Here is a 26,345-nt window from a genome sequence, read left to right as displayed (position 1 = left end):
GGTGGAGAGTGGGTATTTTTGCAAACTATCTACCCCCACCTCTGAGCGGTAGGTATAATTATCTCAGTGGTTCTCAACCAAGGGTAATTTTGTCTCCTAAGAGGCAGTTCACAACTTTTGGAGAAATTTTTGGTTTCCACAACTAGTGCAGTGCTATTAGCACGAGTGGGTATGCCAGGGATGCTGCTGAATACCCAACAATGCACAGGACAGCCCCCCAACACAACAAAGAATTATCCAACAATGCACTGGACAGCTCCCCACACAACCAAGAATTATCCAGCAATGCACAGGACAGCTCCCCACACAACAAAGAATTATCCAACAATGTACAAGACAGCTCCCCACACAACAAAGAATTATCCAACAATGTACAGGACAGCTCTCCACACAACAAGGAATTATCCAGCAATGCACAGGACAGTCCCCCACACAACAAGGAATTATCCAACAATGCACAGGACAGCGCCCCCACACAACAAGGAATTATCCAACAATGCGTAAAAAAGGATACTCTCATACAAAAGGAATTATCCAAATTACCAGGACATCTCTCACACAAAGAGAATTATCCAAAATGTACGGGACACCCCCAACAATGCACAGGACAGCCCCCCACGCAACAAGGAATTATCCAACAATGCATAGGACAGCCCCCCACACAACAAGGAATTATCCAACAATGTACAGTACAGCTCCCCACGCAACAGAGAATTATCCAACAATGTATAGGACAGCTCTCCACACAACAGAGAATTATCCAACAATGCACAGAACAGCTCCCCATACAACAAAGAATTATCCAGCCCCAGTACCAACAGCATTGAGGCTGAGAAACCCTGGATTATCCCTTTTTACACATGAGATGAGGGTCTTACAGGTCTCATAAGTGGTGGAGCCCAGGTTTAATCCCATTTCCGTACTCTTCAGCACTCACTGCGCTAGCATCCCTTTCAGGCGTATGAATACGTGAAGCCACTTTAGCATGATGGCGTTTAAGTTTCAACTTGTCTACAAAGCAGCACAATACAGTGGTTAAGAGTAGAGTTTTGTCACCAGACTTTCTGGCTTAAATCTGCTCCCATCCCAGCACCACTTATTATGTGTTGGACCTTGGGCAAGTTCAATGATGTCTCTGCCTTGGCCTTAGTTTTCTTCTTTTTTTTAATGCTACCTCAATTACAGAACAGATGCCTAAGTTTTCTTATCTGTGAAACTGAGCTAAGAATAATGTTGACCTCATAAATTTGTTGCAAAGATTAGATTAGACATTCATGTAAAGCACTTAGGACCATACCTGAGACATAGTAGCCTTTAGTTATTTTTGTCTAATTCTTCTTTCCCTGATATAGTGCCCACCGTAAACCCGCAGTCATGGTGCCGACCTGGCACGTGAAGCTGGCTGGGAGGAAAGAGATTTTTCTGTCCCAGCAGAGTAGTAAACAGGCTGTCTCAAGCATTCATCCATCTGGGGAGCTTGGCTCACAGGACAGATCCTTTCTCTTAAGTGTCCCAAGGCCAACCCTGAACCATGGAAGCCATCATTGAGCATCACTTTTTCTTTCAAAACCTCTGCAAGGGCATAAAGATGGGGCACTAAATAGGGACCAAATAAGTGAGAGTCCATGCTTTGGAAATGATGACCTGAGAATGTGAGGAAGGGGAGAGCCAGGAGCGGAGTGGCAGCATTGTAGGAGGGCTCTTCCTCTCTTGGTTGGCAGATGGGCGGGTGTGACCGAGGCTCACCATGGGTGGACTGGGCGGACACCTGCCCTCACACACAACCCCATGCTTTCAGAAGAAGGCGTCAGGCCTCCTTGTATGGGAACATCGTCACCTTCACGCTTTGTCTTTAATTTGAGAAGCTTATGTGGGAGGAAACAGCATATTCTTGTGCGAAGATAGGTTTTGGAAAGTCCGGAGTAGACAGCATGAATCCAGGCTTCTAAAGAATACCCTCTCCATGCTAATCAGGAGGCAGAGGCGCTTGAACCCGGGAGGCAGAAGTTGCAGTGAGTCAAGATAGCGCCACTGCACTCCAGCCTGGGTGACAAGAGCGAAACTCCGTGAAACTTTCATTCTGACCGTAGGAAGAGGAAAAGGCTCTAGCTGACTCCTTCTGATACAGCAAACCAAGTTCAGTGTTGTATTTACTTTCCTGGATTTATTTTCACAAATATTCAGCTCAGAATGTGCCAGGGAGGGGAGGAACACAGGAGCTGTGTTGGCCACAGCCACGTGCATCATCCCAGGGGACACTTATGTGAGCCCTGTAGAGCAGGAATTGTTATTCCCATCTTATAGGAGTGACAGCTTAGCCCAGAAAGCTTGCAGTTTGCTCCAGGTCACAAAGCTAGTAAGTAGCAGAGCTGAGATTGGAACCCCCATCTGTCTAATGGCAATGCTTCCTCTTTTGCTATTCTGCCTCACAATTAAATGGGGTAGGACCCAATCCCCGACATTGAGAAACTGACGGTGTTGTCAAGAAATAAATATCCCCCCCACACACACATAAATAGAGAACAATAAAAGATAACATCAGAGGATGAACCCACCAGCATGGTTTGTGTGGGACGGTGTCTCGATCCTGGGCTCGCAGGGCTGTCCGCTGAACATGACAATTATCCTGACTTCACAGTAACCTTTCAGAGGTGCTCTGAGTCCTGAACACCAGAGTTAAGTCTTTATCTGGGGAGTGACTACATAATTTAACCATTTGTTATTTTTTATTTTATCAGACTGGGATCCTTTAGGAGCTGAAAGGGACAATATGAATAATTAGCCCTAGGACAACAGGCATAAACCGGGACTGCCCCAGGCAGTTAAGATGCATGGTGACCCCACTTAATGGCCAAAATACAAGGAAGGCTTGGTGTCTTCACAGCTTCCTGAAGAGGGAATGAAGGGCAAGGCCCTGGCCTTGCAGCCAGCTGAGGGAGCCCTTCTCTCCCCACTGTCTGATTCTGGGTCTCTGCTTCCTCATCTGGATAGCAGCCCTAACACCCACTGTGTTAGTTATCTGTTGCTGTGTCACAAATCACATCTCAAAACCTAGTAGCTTAAAACAACATTGATTAGCCCTCATAGCGGGTTGGGGATTCCAGAGTGGTTCTGGCTCGGGGTCTCTTACGAGACTGCAGTCAGGATGTTGGCTGGGGATGCAATCGTCTGAAGGCTCCACTGGAGGATCTGCTTCCCTTGTGGCCCCTCGCTTGGCTGGCTGTTGGCCACAGGCCACAGAGCACTCAGGACCAAAGACTGGAGTGGTGGGACCCTTGTCCTTCATTAACACAAGCAGGGCAGGAGGATGAGGGTCTGCACCTGCTGTTGGCAAGGGGCTTCAGTTCTTCTCCATTTGGGTCCCTCCAACAGGTAGCTCAAGTGTTCCACCATGTAGTGACTGACTTTCCCCAATGAAACTATCCAGGAGAGCAAGAACTGGGCAGAAGCTCGCCTTTCCATGACCTCTCAGAAGTCACACAGCATCACTTCTGCCACATTCTGTTTTTCAAAAGCGAGCCACTAAGTCTGGCCTGCATTCAAGGGGAGGGGAATCATAGCTCACTGTAACCTTGAACTCTTGGGCTCAAGTAATCCTTCCACCTCAGCCTCTGTAGTAGCTGGGACTATAGGCATGTGCCACCACGTCCTGCTCATTTTTTAATTTTTCGTAGAGATGGTGTCTTGCTGTGTTGCCCAGGCTGGTCTCAAATTCCTGACCTGAAGTGACCCTCCCACCTCAGCCTCTCACAGAGCTAGGATTATATGTGTGAGCTAGTGCACCTTGCCTAGGCTTCACCTTTCAAAGGGAGGAGTGTCAAATAATTTGTGAACATATTTTAAAACCACTGTACTTAGGGTCCATGTTCTACACTTATAAGTTAAGTACCATGTGTAAAGTGCCTGCAACAGTACCTGGCACCCATTAAAAACAGAATCTTGGCCCTCCAGGGTCCAGCAGCTACACTCCTGAATGCTGGTGGGTGTGGACGGGGTTTGATGTCCAGTAAGCCTGAGCAGCCCTGAAAATACAGATGAGCCCAAGTCACCCGTACAGTTGGGGCCTGAGGAAGTTAGGTCAGCTCTGAGGCTCCCCCAGATGTGGGACACTCCTTAGGGACAAGTTCAGTGTTGTATTTACTTTTCTGGATTTATTTTCACAAATATTCAGCTCAGAATGTGCCAGGGAGGGGAGGAACATACCTCCTATGCGGCAGGAGCTGTATTGGGCACAGCCACGAGTGTCATCCCAGGGAACACTCATGTGAGCCCTGTGGAGCAGGCTCTGAGGCTCCCCCAGATGTGGGACACTCCTCAGGGGGCTCCAGGTGACCACAGAGGGTCCCACCTCAGTGTGGACATTTCCATGTGTCCTCCTGAAACCCTCTGGTGAGCATCCCACCCACCCTTTGGTGCCTGGAGCCGTAGTGGCTGGTTGTTCTTCCCACTTAGGGGAACCGGGCCTCAGAACTACGGCTCAGAGGACTACTCTATGGGCTGTTCTTTCTAGGGCCTTGATTAAATTTGCTTCTTTGAACACTGTGAGGTATCTGTACCTGTTTCAACTCTTCTAGTGACAGCAATAGAAACCCTAAATTGGTGTAGGTAAAAGAGAATGTAGGGTTTTGCAAACTGAAAGTACCTGGGATTGGCTTCGACCACAGCTTCTGGTTGGACCTCCGAAAGTTGTCATAGTGTCTCTTTCTCTCTCTCCATCTGTCAGCTTCTCTTCCTTATTTTGGCTTCATTCTCAGACAGGCTCTCTGTCCCTTCAGGGTGGCAAAATGGTTGCCAGGCCACAGTGAATAAATAATCTCATTTCTTAAAAGTGCTTGCAAAAATGTCATAGAGTCTGATTGGTCCAGTTGGGTTAAGCCTGGGTCACATGCCCACCTCTTAACGGGTTGGGAGTGAGGTGGAGTGGGGAGGGGATGGCTTCCCAGAGGGAAGGGTAGATGGATGTGGGCCGCAAGAAACATGTCTGCCATGGTATTGTTATCCTCATTTACCAATGAAGTGTTGGCACTCAGAGCAGGCAAGTAGCTTGGCCAGAGCCTCACAGATAATAGCAGGTGCAGACCCTCATCTTCCTGCCCTGCTAGTGTGATGAAAGATGAGGGTCTCGCCACTCCAGTCCTTGGTCCTGAGTGCTCTGTGGCCATCTTCCACTTAAAGCTCTAGGACAGACCAGCAGCTCTGGAAGTGACTGGGTTAAAACCCCACCAGCTGAAGACAGTGGCATGGGATGATGGCTCACTGATGGGAGACAGAATTTCTATCTCTCCTCTCAGAAGCCCTTTGAAGAACTCAGCTGTCTGGACAACAAAAGTGGGAGCTTTTGTTGTCTAGAAGTTCATGTGACCTTTCCTTTCACCTTTTAGTGCTGCCTAAGTGTAAGATTTAAGCACAGCATTCTTTTCCCATGTGTCATTTTTCAGCAGTTAAAAATCCATCAGCTGAGGCCACACAAAGTTGGTGCTCCCTCCTCCACCACCCCTCAGCTAGAAGGTTCAGCCGAAGGGACTGATGCTGTCTCCAGATGCAGACTGGGGCCATGGATTGAGCCACAGAGGGAGGAGGAAGAGGGTCTCAAATTAAGAAGACAAGAAACACTCTCCCCAAATAAGCAGAAAGTCTGAGCGTGGAACCGAGCTGGTTGGAGCTGGGGAGGGGGTGCGGGAGGTACTTTCAGCACTCCCTCGTGAGATCATGGAACAGGGCAGGAAATCTGAACCTGCTGCCAAAGAAAACTCGCTTTGCCTTTTATAAAAAGCCTGTTGAGCTTTCTTCACAAGGGAGCTGCTGGTTGGGACTCACAAATGAGCGTGCTGCCTGCCAGCAAGGGTCTCCTGGCCAGCCCTAAAGGCCTGGGCTGCTCCTCTTGCAGCCACACGGCTGTTTCTGAGCTGAGGATGACCCTCTAGGTGGATGAGATTCCCTCCAATCTTTTTATTTCTGGTTGGGAAACCCCACACAGACCAGAGTCTGTCTCACGGTTTAAAAGGCTGCATGCAAAACATTTCCTCCCCTGGTAGAAATGCTGCATTGAGCTACAGCCCTCCCTCTGCAGCCTGTGCAGTGCCAAGGGGACAGTGGCTGCATGATGATGTACCTAGCAGGATGTCCCCCATCAGGACAGTCACGGGGTGGAACAAATGCAGGAGCCATGGAGCCAAAGTGAACTGGGTTGAAATCCCAATTTCAGCCACTTAATAGTTACATGGATATTGGCAAGTTGCCTGAGTTCTCAGAGGCTTGATACCGTCATCTGTAAGGTGGGAAGTATGAGACCTACCTGACGGTGTCAGTGTTAAATAAGACAGGGCAAAATGATGAAGGTACTCTGTAAATGTATGTCCATTCCCTCCTCCTCCTCTGGGGTCCTTTTCAGCACTTCCTCACCACAGCACCATTCTCAAGTGTTCTAGCCCCATTTATTTTAGAAGGGGAACTGGAGGCAGCTTGGAGGGAGGTAACATATGGATGTCACAGTGACAGCTGGTGGCTGGTGAGGAGTCCACAGGTCAGGGGCAAGGGGCCCTGCAGACTTCTCAGCATCCCCTGCTCAGAAGGGGCTCTCAGAGTCCATGGGCTCAGCAGGCTGATTCTTCCCCTCTCCTATGAGACCGTCCCCCATGTGGGTCCCATCCAGGAAGCTGCTTCCCTCCCAAGGGAAGGAAGCCACCAGTGTTTCTAGAATCTGCATCAGTGCCACTCAGAGTGTGGTCTCCTGACCACTAGCATCCACACCAGCTGAGGCCTGGTCAGAAAAACAACCGTGGGCTCCTCCCCAGACCTATTGAGTCAAACTCTGGGGGTTTGACTCAACACACAGTCCCAGCAGTCTGTGTTTTATCAAGTCTCCATGACTCGAACGTGTGCCACAGTTGAAGAGCCACTGTGCTAGGGGCAGGTACAAAGGAAGGAAAAACTCCTCTGCACCATGCACTCTGAAGGCCCCACTGCATATGGGCATCTGTGAGGCAGCATGGGACCTGATCACTCTACCATATATAGCTGTTGTGTGACCTTGGAAAGTTCCCTCACCTTCCCTGGGTCTCTGTGTCCTCATCTGCAAAATGGAACAATCGTAATACTGGTAGGGTTTTTGAGAAGCATCAATCTGTTCATCCTAGCAAAATGTTTAGCAAAATGCCACATGGTCAGAGTTCAGGACAGGTTAGCTCCATCCTATAATGTTGAGGCAGCCCACCCAGGTTAAGGGTCTCATTCTGAGAGTGGCTTTGAACAGCTTGAGAATCTACAACTGTAGGTGACAGAGCAAAGAAAACTCTTGAAAAGTTTCTCTTAGAGCCTAATAGCAATAACCATCACCATGGTGGCAGCCACCAGAGTAACTCATTATATCATTCCAGCAACACTGTGGGTTAGGAGTTACTATCTGTATTTTTACAGGGAGGTACTTAAGGCACCACTTGATAAGTGGTAGAGCCAAGTCCGTTTGAAAAAAACATAATCATTGTGCAATGACAATTTGAGACATATTCAGGGTCCCAGTTCCATCCCCTAGGAAACTGTAAAGAGGACAGTGGCTTCAACCTGCTGTTCAGGGCCTCTGCCCTCATTCCCTGGAGCCTGGTTTGGACTGTGAGAGGCATCCTTTCCAAAGCAGACAAAGAGAAAACACATGGGAATGGCAATTAAATGAGTCCATGTTTAAGGGGCACTTAAGTGGATTAAAATCAATATGTAGTCACGTAAGTCTGCTAAGCCATCCTTAATGTTTGGCGGGTGGATTTCTTTGTTTAAAAGATCCTGGTTGGCTTGAAACTGGCTGCCCCATTGAAGCATAAGATAGGATGAGAGATTCCCAGGACCTGGAAGACCACTTGCTCAGAGTCTGAAATGTTTACACTGTCTCTGACTGGCATCTCTATACCAGAAAGGAGAAGAGGGGGACTAGATGTTTTTGTGTGATAGTCTCTTTCCTGCTATCTTAGGCTGAGTTCCCTAAAACAAAATCCTGAGATAAGACATCATGTAAAAATAATTTGTTAGGAAGTGTTCTCAGGAGAATGGGAAGTAGAGCTTCAAAGGGAAGGAGGCCAAACAAGGATGTGATATCAAGCAAAGTCCCCAGGAGAGAGAAAGAAGGTGGGTGACTTTGGCACCGTCTAAAGTATAGGTCACATCTCACTGTCCCAAATCAGGGACAAAAGAGCATGGCTGAGGATTCCCCCAAGGGGATGTGAATTCTCAAGCACTTCCATCTCTCCATGTTCATGCAAAGAAGGTGCCAGCAGCCCCGTGGCCATCCTCCAACAAAAGACACACAGGTGCTGGCATCTAGGGAGTCAATGTGCATGGCTGTGCATGGTAGAGACCCCTGGATGGAGCTCCGTGATGTGAGATTTACATCCTGCCCATACTCTGCTGTGAGAGAGATGGTGTGCAGCCAGTCCAGCCATCTGATGCAGAACGAAAAAATGGTATGGAAAGTAAGGCACCTGAAAAAATTTTCAAAGGGAGAAAAAGAATGAGCAAAACTATCCTGTAGAGGAGAGAGACATTGAAAATGACATACACAGACACAGAAGAGGTTGCTCAGTCAACAACTTCTGCCGGGTCAAAGCATGGGAAGTAATCAGTAAATGGCCAATTTATCTCTCCTTCACAGCCAAGCCAGCTCCTTACATAATTGGAAGTTTAATATATTCCAACAAGTTCAGAACAAGCCTACTAGATCTTAAGGCAATCTCATGGCTCTGCAGCTCATCCTTTTTTTCAAAGAAATTAATTTTCAAAAAATGACTCTATTGAGATTAAATTTAGAACTTATCCATTGCCATAACCAAAAGCAACCCTTACTATTTGTATGTGCAAGTCGTTTTAAACAGCTGGCCCATTAAGTGAAAAATGTCAAAAACAAATATAGGAGAAAAGTAAGATAATCCTGGAAGGCAAAGCCTGTCTCCCTATATTGTTCTTAAAAATACAAAAGGAACACATAACTTCATCATTTAATTATATTAGCAGGTCATTCAGTGCTCTTGTAAAACTGTCTTGCTCTTGTTCTGATTGCGTATTGATCACTGAGGTTCTTGGCATCGGGCTTTTCCTTGATGTGTGCATGATCAGAACACACTAAGAGACAGCCTGTGTGCTCCTTCCTGTCCTCCTGGGCATTTCCTAAAGCTTCAGCCCTAAGCTAGTATATGTTTCTCTGTTACATCAACTGCCAAGGCAATTATTTTATATCTGATATTTAATGGAAAAGCTTCTGAGGACAGGGCTATACTCACATACCTCCACACCTGGCACAGTAGATGAGCTCACTGTCTGTTGAATAAGTTGGTGACAGAGCAGAAGTTCTACTGCAGCCACAAAGGCCTATTCACAGTCTTTAAGCCTGATGAAGTTCTGAATAAGTAAACCCTTAGCTGCATCAGGCAGTTTATGAATGGTGTTTTTTGTTACTGTCATTTGTAATAGCTTTTGACCTATGTGTTTGTATTGGTCCATTTTCACACTGCTATAACAAACTACCTGAGACTGGGCAATTTATGAAGAAAGAGGTTTAATTGATTCACAGTTCCACAGGCTTCACAGGAAGCATGACTAGCAGGCCTCAGGAAACTTACAATCACGGCAGAAGGTGAACGGAAGCAAGAACCTTCTTCACATGGTGGCAGGAGAGAAGGGGGGCTGGTGGGGGAGTGCCACACACTTTTAAACCTTCAGATCTCATGAGAACTCACTCACTATCACAAGAACAGTAAGGGGAAAATCCACCTCCATGATCCAGCAGGTCCCTCCTTAAATTCAACATGAGATTTGGGTAGGGACACAAATCCAGACCATATCAGTATGCAATGATGAGCTAATTTTCCCACTAAAGTAAGCACTGGTATGGTACATAGTATGACTATGGTAGTCCAGTATTGGATTCCATAATTTAAAGAACTAGTAGACTTTTTAGTTAGTTAAAAGGAAAGGTAAAACAATGGTAATAACAATGAGCTGTAAAATACGACCTGTGGGGTGGGAATGGGGACAGCCAATGCTTCTCTGGTAAAGGGAGGCCAGTTTCAGCCCCTGGTGCAACAGCACCCCCATGCATTCATCATGTGAGATGATAAGTGTCTTTCCTTGAACCAGTTCTTCTTCTTCCTGCCAAGCTGGGAACTTCTCCTTGGAGACAGCAGGAACTGTGTTACAAAGGCATATGGCCCAACAAAGGACACTGAGGCTACTCAATAATTATTAAATGAGAGCATGAACAAAGGAATGTAAGAAGTAACAGAAAACATACGTGTCTCACACATGAGAATTATTGTGTAGAAGCTGTTTCCCATTTGAGACAAAATAAGAAACACTTGTTGAACGAGTAGATGGGCTTCCTCTGGGAGCACAGCAGGTGGGCACCCATGTTGGAGCCAGCCATGGTCTGCAGAGTTCATTTCTCTGAGTCCCTGCCCCAGGGGCACATGACACAGGAGGCTCCAGACAACTGCCTCAAAGGCAGAGAGGACCATAATACCAGGGTTCCTCAGTCCTCACCAGCATAAGAATCCCAGGAAAGGCATTTTTTTTCTCACATACTCTAGGTCTCAATCTCTTAACTTCAAAAATGGCAGTGGCTACATTAGCTCTTGGGACCAGTGTTTCAAAGGCTAGTGTAGAACACTTGCCTCAGATGATTCAAGATCCAGGTTTCCTGACTCTGCTGTAAAGAATCCCACTCTGGAGGCTGGGGCCTGCAATCTGCATCTTTAATAAGCCCACCAGAGAATTTCAATGCAGTTTCACTTTTGAGCGTTTTTAACTTGAGTGTCCATCAGAACCTCCTGGGGAGCTTTCAGCAAATGCATGCCGACGCCACATGCGTTGATTCTGTGGCCACACAGAGGGGCCTGCATCTGGATCTTTTTTACAAAGCTTTTCATAGGATCGTCGTCATCACCTTTCCAGCACTGTTATGCAAATTGGAGACACTCATGCCAAGGTGAAGGGCTTGGTGAGAGCAGCCAGGTCTTCTATGCAGTGATCAGCCTGCACAGCTGGGCGTGGCATCTCTGGCTCCCAGGTGGTGCCAGTGCACACCCCCAGTTAAGAACCAATGAAGGATGTTGCTTGTTAACAACCTTTGAAGGCTTTTTAGCAAAAACAAAGTATCATATTGGGATTCACCTGTGGCAGTTTGCAGACCATATCAGGGAAGAGAGCTGAGTGCAAGGCATCCACCAGGAGGCCATTTTGTGCTGATCTAGGTAAGAGGAGATTGGAGCTGACCTGTTGAAGCAACAAAGAGAAAGGGAGGAAGGATCATCCTAGAAGTGGATACCAGTTCTTTAAGAAGAGTCCTGAGATGTACCCAGGAGTAGCAAAGTGGATGTGCCAACCCGAGGGAAGAGATTACTAAGCTGCTGGCCCCTGAGACAGGGCTCCATGAGCTGACAGGTTGATCTGTGGAGACACACTCCGAGGGTGCTAGACTAGGAGGAGGTCCTCTCAGGCCCCATCCCTTCATCTGCAGCCAAAGAAAGTTCAACAGTAGCTGCCCCTGGCCTCTGTTCTCAGTCCACAGCTCCACCAGCCCAGTTGCTTATGCAGAGGGAGAGGATGTGGAGAGATGCTGTCAACACCCTCCATGTCCCCTCCACCCACCCTGGAGGCCGCCTACGACAGTTCCTCTGCAGGCTGAGGCCTGCCTATGTCTCTCTGGTTAGGAACTTTCTCTGGCTACAGGAGTGTGCTGCACCCAAGAGTCAGGAGGGCTGGAAGTGCAGGATAGTTAATGTCCCCAGTACAGTTTTCTACCAAGGAGAGACCGACGAGATGGATAGATGCCCCAGCTTTCTCACCCGTTGATGACACACTTCACTACCCTCTCGTGGAGCTCCCTGAGATCAAACAAACTAATTGCACCCCAATGCTTGTCCCAAAGTCTGCTCAGATAAGGGGCATGTGAATAGACAGGTCTTCAGTTCCAGAAAAGTGTACACTCACAAAGACAATATCTCTCAAATAACATGGGCAATGTACATATTATTTTTCTGGAGGGCAGAGGGCATCATGAGGAAAGTGGTCTTCATGGGGTGAATAGCATATTTCCTCCAAGGAGGGCTCAGTGACATGGAGCAGTGCTTCTCAAATGTCCGTGTTCACAGAGGTTAGCTTCTAACTCATCAGGTCTAGGGTGAGGCCTGAGAATCTGCATTTCTAACAGTGAGCGTGTCCAGGGACCACACTTTGAGTAGCAAGGCCTTCACAGCTTCAAGTTGCAAACCAGTTTTGAATGAGCAGAGTAGAAGGGGGTTTGTAGGTGAGAAGGAACTCTTCACCGTGAGTACATTTCTATGAAGATTTCTGGCCAGGATTTTAGTAAGTACCTGAACCCCTTCAAACATTTGACTCCCGCATAACCTTTTCATCCAAACACCATTCATGAATTGTTTTTATGCCATGAGGTTAAATTCTTTCCTATCATTTCAGGGGAGGTCCCTACTTGTTGAGTTTTCCATCAGCCTATAAGGCAAAGGAAAAGAGTGATAGAAAATAAAAATAATTTGATTCATTAGATGGAATTCAACTTTGAATTCTTAGTTTGTTGACTAAGAATTTGCAGCCTCTGAGGAAATTTTTTTTAATTGAAGAAGAGAAACTAATTTTTAAAAATCTGAGAATAATTCATTTGTGACTATTTAACAGAAGGAAAAACTTCCTGAGTGAACATCAAATACTTTAATTACTTCTTAGGCTTCAGAAGGGATGGCTTGCTAGTCTTTGTACTTTGGGCTTTCTGTTACGACTGGTTGACTTAGATTTATTTGTTTATTTAGCTTCTTAATTTCATATCCTGTGGTCCTGAAGAGGACAATCACCAGGATTTAGGGGAGTGTTTTTGTCTGTATTCACTTTGGAAAAATGTAAAGATTAGTCCTAAACAGGGTTGATTCACCGCACTACAGAGGGACACGTTAGGAACGAGACAGCTTATTCAAGTGCTTTTGAATTTGTATTGGTTTTTTAAAATGTAAGATTATTTTTACTTATTTTAAATCTTTCAAAGCACTTTTTTCCTCAGGGCCAAGTGGACTGTTTGGGAGGAGACCTCGCCATCTCCATTTGATCACATAATTGCTTCTGATGCCAGCCGGTCTGCAACTGCCAGTGATTGGCACAGGGTTATTTCATATGCACTTCAAATTTCTTTTCTTGCTTTTTTTTTAATTTTTGTTTTTTAGATAGAATCTCACTGTGGCACCCAGGCTGGAGTGCAGTGGTGCAATCATATCTCACTGCAACCTTCAATTCCTGGGCCTGTGATCTTCCCACCTCAACTCCCAAGTAGCTGGGGCCACAGGTGTGTGCCACCACATCTGGCTAATTTTTATTTTTGTTGAGACAGGGTCTTACTATTTGTCCAGGCTGGCCTTGAACTCCTGGCCTCAAGTGAACCTCCTGCCTTGGCCTCCCAAAATGCCAGGATTACAGGTGTGAGCCATCCATACCTGACCTCCAAATTTCACTACCTAACTTGGGAGAGGAATTTTGCATTAGCAGTTACATGGTTCATCTGCCTCAAACATTTGTTTTGACTGTAGCTTTTGCTTGTTACACTTTTTTAAGCTTGGAAAGAACAAACTTAGAATAGTGTAGGCCTTGGCTTCCACATGGATTTTTTTACAAAATTTCAAGGAAGCAACTGGCTTTGTAGTACTTTCTTTGTCCTGCTTCTCCAAATTCCCCAAGTGCATGGGTAATTACCTCTGGTTCCCTCGGAGTGTTCGTGACCAGCTCCTTCCCAGCCTTGCCAGCCCATTCTCTGTATTTGGCATCTGCGCTGGAGTCACTGTGTGCTCCAGTTCCTTAAGGATACTTTTAGTTTATCTGATCTGTGCTCCACACCTGTTCAGACTCCATTTCCATGAATGTTTTGGGAAAGGTGAGGAAGAAACCTTTTCTGCTCATTGTTGCGCGTTCCCCACCCCAGGCCCTCTCTGATCTATTCTTACATCACAACTAAAAATATTCTTAAAAATGTGAATCAGATGGTATGACTTCCCTGCTCAGAACCCTCCAGTGCCTTCCCTCTGTGCTTGGAACCAAGTCCAAACTCCTGATGAGCCGCAGGGCTCTGCATGGCCTGGCCTTTCATCTGTCACTTCCCAAACATGTGGCCTCTGATTGGTTTCTGGAACTCACCATGCCCTTCCCCACACATGCTGCTTCTTCTGCCAGGGACACTCTTCACTCTCCCTTTGTGTGTTTAGCCCCTTCTTAGCTTGCAGGTCTCAGCTAAATGGTACCTCCTCAAAAGGGCCTTCCCTCCACCTATACCAGGTATAATGCTGTTTGCCTCCTTCAGAATGCCTCTCACAGGCTGTGATTACTTTAAACAGGTTCATTGAGATATAGTTCAGATAGCATGCAATTAACCCTTTTAAAGTATACAATTCAGTGGATTTGAGTATATTTTCAGTGTTGTGCATCTATTGCCACAGTCAATTTTAGAACATTTCGTTACCTCAAAAAAAACCCCCATACTTCTTAGCTGTCGTACCCTTTCCCCTATTTCCACCAGCCAAAGGTAACCACAAATCTACTTTCTTTCTCTCTAGATTTGCCTATTCTGGACATTGTGTATAAGTGGAATCATTTATATGAAATAGAGCCAGTCCTTTGTGACTGGCTTCTGTCACTTAGCGTAATGTTTTCAGAGTTCATTTGTTTGTGGCATGTATCATACTTCATTCCTTTTCATGGCTGAATAATATTCCATTGTGTGGATATACCACATTGTGTTTATTCATTCGTCAGTTGCTGGACATTAGATTGTTTCCAATTTTTGGCTATTACAAATTATGCTGCTATCAATATTTGTGTACACGTTTTTGTGTGGGCTCATGTTTTTATTTTTCTTGGGTACATACCTAAGAGTGGGATTGCTGGTTTACATGATAACTTGTATTTCACTGTTAAGAAACTGCCAGGCTGCTTTTCAAAGCCACTGTACTATTTTACATTCCCACCAGTAGTATGTAATGGTTCCAGTTTGTCCATATCTAGTCCAGCATTTGTTATTGTTTGTCTTTTTGATTGTAGCCATTCTAATGAGTATGAAGTAGTATCTCATTGTGGTTTTGATTTAGATTTCCCTGAAGGTTAATGATGTTGAGCATCTTTTCATGTGATTATTGGCCATCTGTATGTATTTTTTGGAAAAACTATTCAGATCCTTTACCCATTTGTTAGTTAGGTTACTTATCTTGTTATTATTGAGCTGCAAGACATTTTAAAAATATATCCTAAAGTTCCTATTAGACATATTATTTAAAATATTCTCATCCTGTGGATTTTTTCACTTTCTTAATTGTATCCTTTGAAACACATGAGTTTTAAATATTGATGATATCCAGATTATCCAGTTTTTTTTGCTACTTTTGTAAGTATTATTATTTTTATTATTATTTGAGGCAGAGTCTCGATGTGTCACCCAGGATGGAGTGCAGTGGTGCGATCTCGGCTCACTGCAACCTCCGCCTGCTGGGTTCAATTGATCCTTCCACCTCAGCCTCCCAAGTAGCTGGGGCTACAGGTGTGTGCTACTACAACTGGGCCAATTTTTGTGTTTTTAGTAGAGACGGGGTTTTGTTATGTTGGCCAGGCTGGTCACAAACTCCTGGCCCCAAGTGATCCACCTGCCTTGGCCTCCCAAGGTGCTGGGATTATAGGCATGAGACACTGTGCCTGGCCAGTTATTTTTCATTTCCTTTTGAGTTTTTTGTTTTTGCCATCTCCCCGTGTAGGCTGCATGTGCTGCGACGGCAGCACTGTGTTTGCAATTGTAGCCCCATCCCCTAGGACAGGGCATGATACGGGGCAGCGGTCAGTGAATAGCTCTTCAGTGAGTTAATAAACAAAGGGGTTTTCAAAATGTAAAATTCTTCCTTGACTCACTAAGCAACCTTCTGATTGCAACTGCTTTCCCTTTTTGGCCTCCAAGACAGGAATTCTCTGGTCCTGCTGACAGGAGCCCCATGTTGCACAGGGCAACTATATCACTCATTGGAAATTAACGTGTCTGCCCTCTGACTTCAGTATTTCTCCCAGGAGCAGAGGATGGAAGTTCTTCACAGCTGGATCTGCTGTATCATTCAGAAGCTGGCTTCAGAGCCTGTGTAGCTGGAAGCCTTGGACTCACATCAAGGAAGGGAATGCCACTCAGCCTCTGGGCACACAGCTGCAACTTCCCCTGGTGCTGGCTGTTTTGGTGCTACCCTGTACTAGCCTTGTCCCAAAACATCTACCCCATTCATTTCACCCTCTCTGCTACTATGTCACTGCCTCTCCCATCACAGTGTTCCACCCAAATGAGGCAAATTCTTATCCTTTCAAGACCCACCCTAGAGTCACCTTTTTTGATGTATTTGCTTTTTTATTTACTCCACCAGGCAAAGGGTAGCACCCTGCTATGAGCTCTTGGAACAATTTATTTAGGTTCCTTGTAGCCTGGATCATATTCAACCAATAGTTTTTCCCCCTCTATTAAAATGTGTTAATTTGGAGTATTTGCTTACTAAATGCTGTCTCCTTTTTTTTTTTGAGACAGAGTTTTGCTCTTGTTGCCCAGCCTAGAGTGCAATGGCGCAATCTCGGCTTACTGCAACCTCCACCTCCTGGGTCCAAGTGATTCTCCAGCCTCAGCCTCCCAAGTAGCTGGGATTACAGGCATCTGCCCACCACGCCCAGCTAATTTTTTGTATTTTTAGTAGAGATGGAGTTTCACCATGTTGGCCAGGCTGGTCTCAAATGCCTGACCTCAGGTGATCCACCCACCTCGGCCTCCAAATTGCTGGGATTACAATCGTGAGCCACCGAGCCTGGTCAAAATCCCTTCTTACCTGTCAGTTGTATTCTCCCCGTTCTGTGTCTGACATCTTGTAGGTGTTTGTTAGATGATTGGTGAGTGAATTAATGAATGTACAGCTGGATGATGTATAAGTCCTTTCAGAGGGAAACTTTGAGTATGTTAAGACCCCAGGAAGGCTTATACTTGATATTCATGTTGCCAACATTCTGGATACAAAGAAAAGCACCCTCTCTGTGACTTCTCAGATCCCATCTGCCTCTGATCTTTCATGACCCCTGATGGATTGACTACATGAGCCTCTTTCAGAAGTTTGACTAGCGAGTCAACAAAACAGTTCACCCTCTGCATCTCTGCTCAGGGATCAATAGGAGTGCTTGCTTATGTGGCTTCATTCCAGTGGGAGGTTCATATTTTATGTATCATGTACTCTTCCTTGATTCAAGAGTACCATGACTTGTGTTTGTTCTGACTCCAGGACTATCCATGAGAAACCCTCAGCCAAGAGTGTATCATCAGGGCCTGAGCAAGTGGCAGGAGACAAGGTATTGTGTGAATCTAGTACATAGAAGAGTGTGTCTTGACAGCTGGGGTCTGTAATTCATATGCTGTTCAAATGACAGGCCTTTTCCCCACACGTGTGTGTATTCAAAGCACCATGTCATGTTCTGTAGGGCGATATGCAGGGGAGTTGGGGCAGGAGAAGGAAGTTAAGATTGAAAGAGAACATGCAGAAGAGCTTTGGGAAGGAATGTGCCCGGCTCACATCCTGGCTCCATCATTTACCAACTGGGAAACGCTGGGCAAGTGATATAACTTCACATTCCAGTTTCCTCCTCATAAAAATGGAAATAAAGAGAAGCTGTACATAGAGTTTTTAGATAATGGATTTAAAATACTACCTAGCGCACAGTAAACCATTGCTAAGTAGAGGCTGTGTACTCCATCCTACACGCATCAGCAGTGCCAGTCCAGCAATACTCCTATAAGGCACGTGTTATGACTTCATTTTACTGGTAAGGAACTGGAGGCTTATAGAAAGGATGGTTAATTCGCCTGACAACACCTTGCTGGTATATATCTGAGCCAATAATCAAAATTGGGACACTAATGCCAAAGGTTGTACCCTTTCTATGCTGCAGGCTCAGGTGTTTTTCTTCATGGGTAGGAACTTTATGGCTCAAGCCCAAAGGATTCCCCTCTGGGAATACGACTGTTCTGGTAAGGTTCAAGCTGACTCATCATTGAGTGCTGCTAATAGAGTGTTTGCTGAGAATGTTTTCTGTTAACTCATTGAGCCAGGTTATTAAGAACCTCTGCTCACCTCTGATACCTCAGTTGATTAGGGAATTTGGGATGAAGTGCTTCCAAAATTTATCTGAATTCTAAATTAACTAAGTGAGTTAACATGGAAGCCACTTTTACCAGCCCACAAGGGTCATGCTTGTTGTGTCTGGAAGAAGGAAAGGGTCTTAGAGGAACACTCAATTGCCAGACTGACAGTCAGATGTGGAGACACCAGGGTCGTCTTCAGTTTAACAAACACATGTCAGAACTAGAAAGTTGGAAGTCAGACTTCAAACTCTACCTAGCATTGAGCATAAGCAGGTCACTGACCACAAAGACATTCTGTTCCCAAAGAGCACCATATTCGTGGTCAAGTAAGGCCTGAGTCTAAACTGACATCAAATGCTTGTATGATTGGGAGGAAGGAGCCCGAAGGCCAAAGAGGCTCACTGATTTCATTATTTGATTCTTCCAACCCATGCACGTTACAAACAGGGCTGGAGCCTGGCTCTACTGGCCAAACTTCCGGGGCTGGGACAGCCAAGGTATGTCTGGATGAGAGAAGGTCTTTGCCAAGACAAGCATCTCTTGTGCCAGGCAGACCAGCAAATGAGCTGCTTCTTGCAGCCCCTTCTTTGGAATCTCCCATAAGCCAGGGCCTATTCATTTAATAAATGCAAACTCAGGAGCTACTAAGTGCCAGGCTCAGTGCCAGATACTGAGAATACAGAAATGAGTACGCATAAATCAAGTATGCTTTTCATCACTGTGTTTTTAAAAATGTTAACTGATAATTTCCTGATCCTGAGAGTAATGTGCAGATGCTCCTTGAACTATGTTGGGGTTATGTCCTGTTAAACCCATAGTTAGTTGAAAATATCATAAGTTGAAAATGCATTTAATACACCCAGCCTACCAAACATCATAGCTTAGCCTAGCCTACTTAAACATGCTCAGAACAGTTCCATTAACCTACAGTTGGGCAGAATCATCTGGCAACACAGCCCTCCATAGAGTATTGATTGTTTACCCTGGTGATGACGTGGCTGACGAGGTGCTACAGCTCGCTGCGCTGCCCAGCATCTTGAGAGTATTGTCAGCTTTCTACCACTTTCTACTGAATACCTATTGTTTTTACACCATCAGAAAGTTGAAAAAATCTTAAGTAGAACCATCGTAAGTCAGGGACTATCTGTATGTTAGTAGAAATTTTTAATTGAATCTTCTATAATCTTCAGCAAGAAACCCTGAGAATATTGAATGTCTTTGCCAGACCAGGAAAAGTGGGACTGGGGAAAAGGCCAGTTATGTGAATCCTCTTAAAATAGGGTCTAAAATTTTATTTAAAAAATGTATTTTAAAAGTTTTGATTGAGACTGCTTGAAATGTGAAACTGAAAATTATGAAATTAGGTTTATTTTATCCTGCATTTATTCAATGGCACTCAAAACATTGTAATTATAATTGTCAAAGATATCTTAGACCCAAGGCAAAATATTATTTGCTTTACTAGAGTCTTTAAAATAACAGTGCCCTAACTTCTGAAACAAAAGAAGGAATTGGGTGCTGGATAGGCAGATTTTGAATATGAATTTTCCTACTATTTCGTAAGATAACATCCTTTGCTTCATATTTTGTCTGGCTTTTGGTACAATCACAAAAGGATCATTTTAACAATGGCCAGTTTTTTCTAAGGGCTTCTCTTGATCTTTTTTATTTAAATCTTTGTCTTCTGAAGCATCTTAAAGTAGTATCCAGGAGAATTTTGACTCCTTCAACAGTTAACTGATCTAACTCTGCCAGATCCAGATTTATCAGTGGTTTTACAGTGGTTTTATCCATTTTTCAACATTACTTTCATTGATTTCGTGAAAGTCTGCATCTTTTAGAGCAAGATTTCTGTTTCATTCTGTATTTGATTTGCATTGTATTGTAGTCAGATAATCAGATGTCTGCACTGGCAATCAGGGACATTAGATAGACAGTTTGCTCACTAGTCCGTGTTCCCAGTCAGCTGAGAGTCTCATAACCATTGGCCTTGATAAATGCTTCCGTTAAGTTCTCTAAGTTAAAGCCAGTGTAGGCAATGATTGGAACGTGGAAGCAATCAGAGCACAGGAGAAGCCTGGTCCCTGGAATCTCTCCCATATGCATCCTGGTGGATACCAAGTGCCTGGCAGAAGTCATAGGCAACTCCCAACCAGAGCACTCTCCACTGACATGTTGCCTAGAGCTGGGGACAGCTTAGATTAGCCATATCTCCCCAAAATTTGTATTTTTAATTGAATTGATTTTTTAAATTGAATCCATTTTAAACATGGGGTTTTATTTTTATTTAAAGAATTACCTTGTGGGTATGTCTGTGACTCTTGGGTGCCTGCCTGGCTACCAAGAAGACTTGTGACTCCATGATGACTCTGCTTTTTAAGGTTATGCCCTGGGCATGATCTGAAACCAGGAGAACAAAGTGGGTACTGGTGTTGCCTTGAATGAAGGGCTCCCCTAATGGGGGAAGCCTTGCAACCTTTATAAACTGCAGTCAGGACGGTTTTCTCTTCCTTAGTATGGATTTAAACAAGAATCATAAACATGTGAGCTTTCTCCTCATCCTCCTTTCATTGCCTCTCCCCACCTGGGAGCAAATGCCTAGGACTTTCCAAGTGGTTCTCGGTGCCAGCAGCCTCATAAGGGAAGAGTATTATCTGAGTTCAGGTTCACCAGAAGCAGCACCCGAGATACGCTCTCATGAAGGGGATTTATTGGGGCAAGAGGAGCGAAGGGAGCAGAATGAGGAGGGGAAGGAACCAAACAGGCATGTGGGCTCAGCTGGAGTCTGCTTCACCCAATCCTATGGGAGCTCTGGAACATTAATTGTACAACAGAGTTGGTCCTGTCTTGAGGCAAAGGGGACATCCTTGGGTACCCACATCAATCAGTGGCTACGGAATGCTTTTGGGGAAGGTGTCATAACCTCCCAGGCAAAGCGACTCCATTCAAGCTGTTGTACTTATCTGGTAAGGGGGTTCTGAGTGGAGCACCGCCAGCATCCACACAAGGAGTGGTACTGCTTGCCAAAGCCCAAGCTCTGATACACCTCTGGGCCTCCTTGGAAATCACAGTAGTAGAAGAGAGGGGTATAGAATTAAAAACATTTGGTCAGGGCAGTTGACATGGCCAGTATAAACAGCTATGTTGGTGCTGACAGGCAGCAGAAGGGTAATCCATGACATCCCTTCCTGTAACACCATCCCGGAGCACATGAGTCATGAACCATAAGCTCAGCTCTCTTGTTCCTAGAGATGATGTCTTTGGTTTACTCTTTTGGCCTGTCCTCACCAAGATCCAACCAGAATTTTGAAATTTTTATTTGACTGAGTAAGGTGGAAGAGAGACCAGAAATAGTTAAGTAAATGCTGATATAAATGTTATGTTCTAGCATTTGGGAATTAACAAAAATAAGGTAGCTGAGCAGCTTTTGAATGATCAAAAGTACTGTTGTCTTAGGTCAAAGCTAATTAAACTGAGGTTTCCTCGAGTTCCAGAGTAAATTTTTGAAGACATTTATTTCACACATGCGAAAACTGAAGAAGTCTTTGGGGCAATAAATCTTTTTGGTTTCTTATTTCTTTTTTTTTTTTTTTTTGAGACAGAGTCTTGCTCTGTCACCATGCTGGAGTGCAGTGGTGCGATCTCGGCTCACTGCAACCTCCGCCTCCCAGGTTCAAGCGATTCTTCTGCCGCAGCCTCCTGAGTAGCTGGGACTACAGGCATGCACCACCACACCCAGCTAATTTTTATATTTGTAGTAGAGACAGGGTTTCACCATGTTGGCCAGGATGGTCTCAATTTCTTGACCTCGTGATCTGCCTGCCTCGGCCTCCCAAAGTGCTGGGATTACAGGCATGAGCCACAGCGCCCAGCCAATAAATCTTTACTTCAAGAACAGACCTTTGACTTAAAGCTTCTCTCCTGGTTTGAAAGGAATTCCCAGTGAGGTATTGGGCATTACAAGAGAAACTGGGAACAGTTAGGTAAACATGTAATATATGTATATGTGTATGTGTGAGATACACACACACATACACTTATATATATTTGCTTATCCTGGGACACTCTTGAGAGTAATTATACCAGAATGACAGAAATGAACCAGGACAGTCCCCAGGAAACCGAGAGAACTAAAGTCATCCAAGACTTTGGCTTGCTGCCTTTGATGTCCACAGGCCGATTAGCCAGGATTTAGGGTAGTGTCTACTTGGGACAATTGTGGGTGTTGCTTCTGGTAGGAGGAATATGAGGAAGAAGATGGTAGTGAAACGCCACCTATGGTGAATCATTAATGCCATGCAGTTCTTGAGAAAGCATTTGAGAAATTATTCTCTGGTTTTCCTTATTGAAATTGCCAATGCCTGTTCTCTAGGTTCTAAGAGCAGCCCTCACACTTGCCATCACACAGCCGTGTAAATACCTGTGTCTCTGCTGGGAGGTCCCCACCCATTCTGAACTCTGAGCTCTACGAGGACAGCGATTAACATCTCTCAGATATGTTCTCTCAGTGCTGAAATGTGGTGTGTGATACGGCAACTCAGCTACCCAGTGCATGCTCAGGGCCCGTTCTGAATCCTGTGCCATTTGCATGTTACATACATGAGCTTGCCATCCATGAGTGTTTGGGGACAAGACAGAGGAAGAAAACCTTGGGGGAAGGGCTGAAGAAAGGTGCTCCTTGACAGTGAGGACAACTTAAACAGAGGTGTGAACATAAGAGCAGGCAGGGTGTGTATGTGTGCCATGGGGCAGGGGTGGAAGAACCACAGCAGAACAGGAAGGGCCAAAATGGAAGCTGGGATTAAGATTTGAGACTTCACTCTGTTTGCAGTGGGAAGAGACATATTTTAAGAAGCTTCCTCTGGCAGCCAGCCAAATGGGCTGAAGGGGAAGGAAAGCTCATAGCAGCAGCTACCAAACATCATTACCCGACAGAAACACTAATTTTATCACTCAATAATTTTATGTATTAAAAATGCTCATCCCAGACCCTGCAGTCTCTGTGTCTACTCAGAAAAGACTCATGCAATGCAATTAGAGTGTGGCCCAGGAATCTGCATTTTATTTATTTATTTTTTTAGATGGAGTCTCGCACTCTCGCCCAGCCTGGAGTGCAGTGGCGCCATCTCTGCTCACTGCAAGCTCTGCTCTCCCGGGTTCACGCCATTCTCCTGCCTCACCCTTAAAGAGGCTCCCAACGTGATACTAACACAGGCGATCCTGGGTCTCTGTGTGAATAACACTGGCTAAGAGCACAGAGAGATGTTAGAAAACTAATCATCATTGAGATCAGTTATATCCAAGACTGGATGCTGAAAAGATATATTAGAGTTTAGTTTTATATTTATATATCTCTTATCTTTTGTTTAATTGTATTTGGGCTTTTGGGGGTTTTGTTTCATTGCTATTTTCTAAGTAAGGGTGTATTGATGTTTAACAAACAAACAAAAATATACAAGTTATTAAGTTACCAGCTCAATGAACTTTCACAAAGTGATCAAACCTGTGTAACCTGCACTCAGAACTGCCTTCCACTTATTCCACAATTACTGTCTTGATTTCTAGCCCCATAGTTATTTACCTTTTATCACCTTTATTTTTGGTGCATTTGATAATGTTCATAATATATTAGAATAATAAGATATGTATAATTGGATAATTTCAGTAGATATATTATGGTAAATGCTCACACGTTTTTACCAGTTGGACACAAAATAAAAATATTTTTCATCCACCTGTCTAAATGCCTTGAAATGTTAGTCTGAGCTGAGATGTGAGTCTTGGAAATGGAGGACCTCTGTACCTTCTCTTCCAAAATCTGTAAACATACTGTTTCCGCTTGGAAGTCTTGATTTGCTTTCGGTGACTCTGAGAAGCCCTGTGGTTTGTGAAGAGCCCCTTGGCTTTCCTTTGACCTTGGTTGGAAGCCATGTGCCCAGGTGGAAAGACAGCAGTTCCCTACAGCGTTTCTCTTCTGGTTCTCTCAAGCCGCTGTGTGCAGAGTCCAGCCTAAGCTGGCTACGCTTGGAAACCTCTCCTCACCCTTGTACCCTCCCCACACTCTGGGGAGACTTGCCTGTGGACAGCCCAGCCCTCACTGCTTCAGGCTTTAGGAAGAAACCCTCTCTTTTCTTGGTGTGATTTTCTTAGAGTTTGTCTTTCCTAAACCACCAAGATCTGAAAAGGCAGGATTAGGGTGTGGGCTTAGGAGAAAGGGGCCAGGAAGATGACAGGGTTGCCTTTTCATCCAAACCTTAGGAGGTCTCCAGCTCACCCATGGCCCAGCCCACCTCACCGGGACCACCCTAGGGTTTGAACCCAAAGCGTTAGTTAGGAATGAAGAGTGGTTTTGTCCTCTTACCTGTCTTCCCAGGGAACCCATGAAAAAGTGGGCAGCTGGAAGGGGGCTGGAGATGGCCTGGTCAGGGCACCTCGTCCCACTGGTGCCTACTGTCTGAGCACTGCTCTGAAGGACTCGATTGCCCTGCGGAGCCTGCTCCCACACACCTGCCTTTCGTGCAGCCGGCCCATCTATTGGTGCTTTTTCTTTCAGGAGGAGATGGGCATCTCCTGTGAGCTGCTGGAATCGGACTTCCTCAAATGCAGCGTGGGATTTCCTTTCATGAGGTCAAAGTCAAAGGTAAGGGAACAGACGGGACCCTTCCTCGGCAGCAGGCCCCCAGCCCTTCCCACCAGCCATTGATTCCGGCACTGCCTCCCTGAGGTGAGGAGTCCTCCCACCCCCTGCCTCCAATATGAGCTGGGGCGGACACTGAAGCCCTGACATGCCCCTGTCCCTGGCAGTGTACACCGGGGTATACTCCGGAGGGGCTGCATCATATGGTCTTTCTCTGATTCACATGATGTACCCCAAATGTGAAAGTGAAGGACACACCACGGCCTCTGCACTTTGGCAAGTGCCATTTAGTTGGCCTTCCTAAAATAATTTTTTTTTCTGAGACATTCTGTGCCTCTTTGAGTCCCCTAGACAACACAGGAGAAGATGTGGTCTGTCACATATAGTCCTGTCACTCCCTTGGGTGCTCACAGTTTTCTGAAGAGACCTCTCAAAATTCTCTAAATACCTGTATCCCACTTCATTTTTAAAAAGAGTAAAGAAATTAAGTCACTTTGGTATTGGTATGGAGACAGATTTTCTAAGTTCAAATAGTATACTACAGCATCTTCAGACATTCATGGAACATTGTAGTATGTGCCATCATTATAAGGAGATACAAACATAGGTAAAAAGTTGTGGTGGTTGGAGGCAAAACTAGAATCTAAAAAGACCAAGTCTGCCTTTAGAAACGGAAGCTATTTTCCCTGCCATGATTTGAAGGAAATTTGTATTCCTTTGTCTACCTTTTTTCCCTTAAAAAAGTGAAAGCTGGCCGGGCGTGGTGGCTCATACCTGTAATCCCAGCACTTTGGGAGGCCGAGGCAAGCAGATCACGAGGTCAGGAGATCGAGACCATCCTGGCTAACATGGTGAAACTCTATCTCTACTAAAAATATAAAAATTTGCCAGGCATGGTGGCACACACCTGTAGTCCCAGCTACTCAGGAGGCTGAGGCAGGAGAATCGCTTGAACCTGGGAGGCAGAGATTGCAGTGAGCTGAGATCATGCCAGTGCACTCCAGCCTGGGTGACAGAGTGAGACTCCGTCTCAAAAAAAAAAAAAAAAAAAAAAAAAAGTGAAAGCTTCATCCTTTTCTCCTGCCTGGGTCATACACTCAGATCATTTTAATCTCCAAGGCTCTTTGGTCCCAGTATCTAGTAGCTATTTATAAACCAATGGTGAGAATATTCTGGTGAGAGAGGAGACTTGGTCATTTCTTAGCAAATCACTTGAACCCATGAGCCCCATTGAAATGCACCTCGATCTTGGACTTTCCAGCCTTCAGAACTGTGAGAAATAAATGTTTAAACCACCCAAGGTAGGGTAATTTATGATAGAATCCCAAACTGACTAGGGCAAAAAGGTAATAATTTTCTCACTGTTAGGGTCAATGTTGTTCAGTGCTGTGTTCACGTATCACCCAAGATAATCTCATGAGCCACCTAAAATAATCTTAGTGTACCACTCCCAGTGTGAACATCCTGTGATTTGGGGAACACTGCCCCAAACAAATGGTGTTCACCATATACATGTCAGGCATGTGTGGGAATGTGGGA

At 45.2% G+C, this 26,345-nt stretch overlaps 1 protein-coding gene across 1 annotated transcript in view; it reads left to right on the top strand.

The window, feature by feature from the left end:
• ITGA9 (integrin subunit alpha 9) overlaps window positions 1–26,345 on the top strand; it is a 378,558-nt gene that overhangs the window by 255,434 nt on the left and 96,779 nt on the right. Inside the window, exon 19 of the mRNA XM_032162085.2 lies at window positions 24,723–24,809. Within this exon, the coding sequence (XP_032017976.1) occupies window positions 24,723–24,809 (87 nt within the window). The remainder of the gene's footprint in view (window positions 1–24,722; window positions 24,810–26,345) is intronic.

Source organism: Hylobates moloch, unplaced genomic scaffold, assembly GCF_009828535.3.
Source record: "Hylobates moloch isolate HMO894 unplaced genomic scaffold, HMol_V3 SCAFFOLD_8, whole genome shotgun sequence".
Lineage (NCBI taxonomy): Eukaryota > Metazoa > Chordata > Mammalia > Primates > Hylobatidae > Hylobates > Hylobates moloch.
Note: the sequence above shows the minus strand (reverse complement) of the source record. Positions and strands in the feature narration are given on the sequence as shown.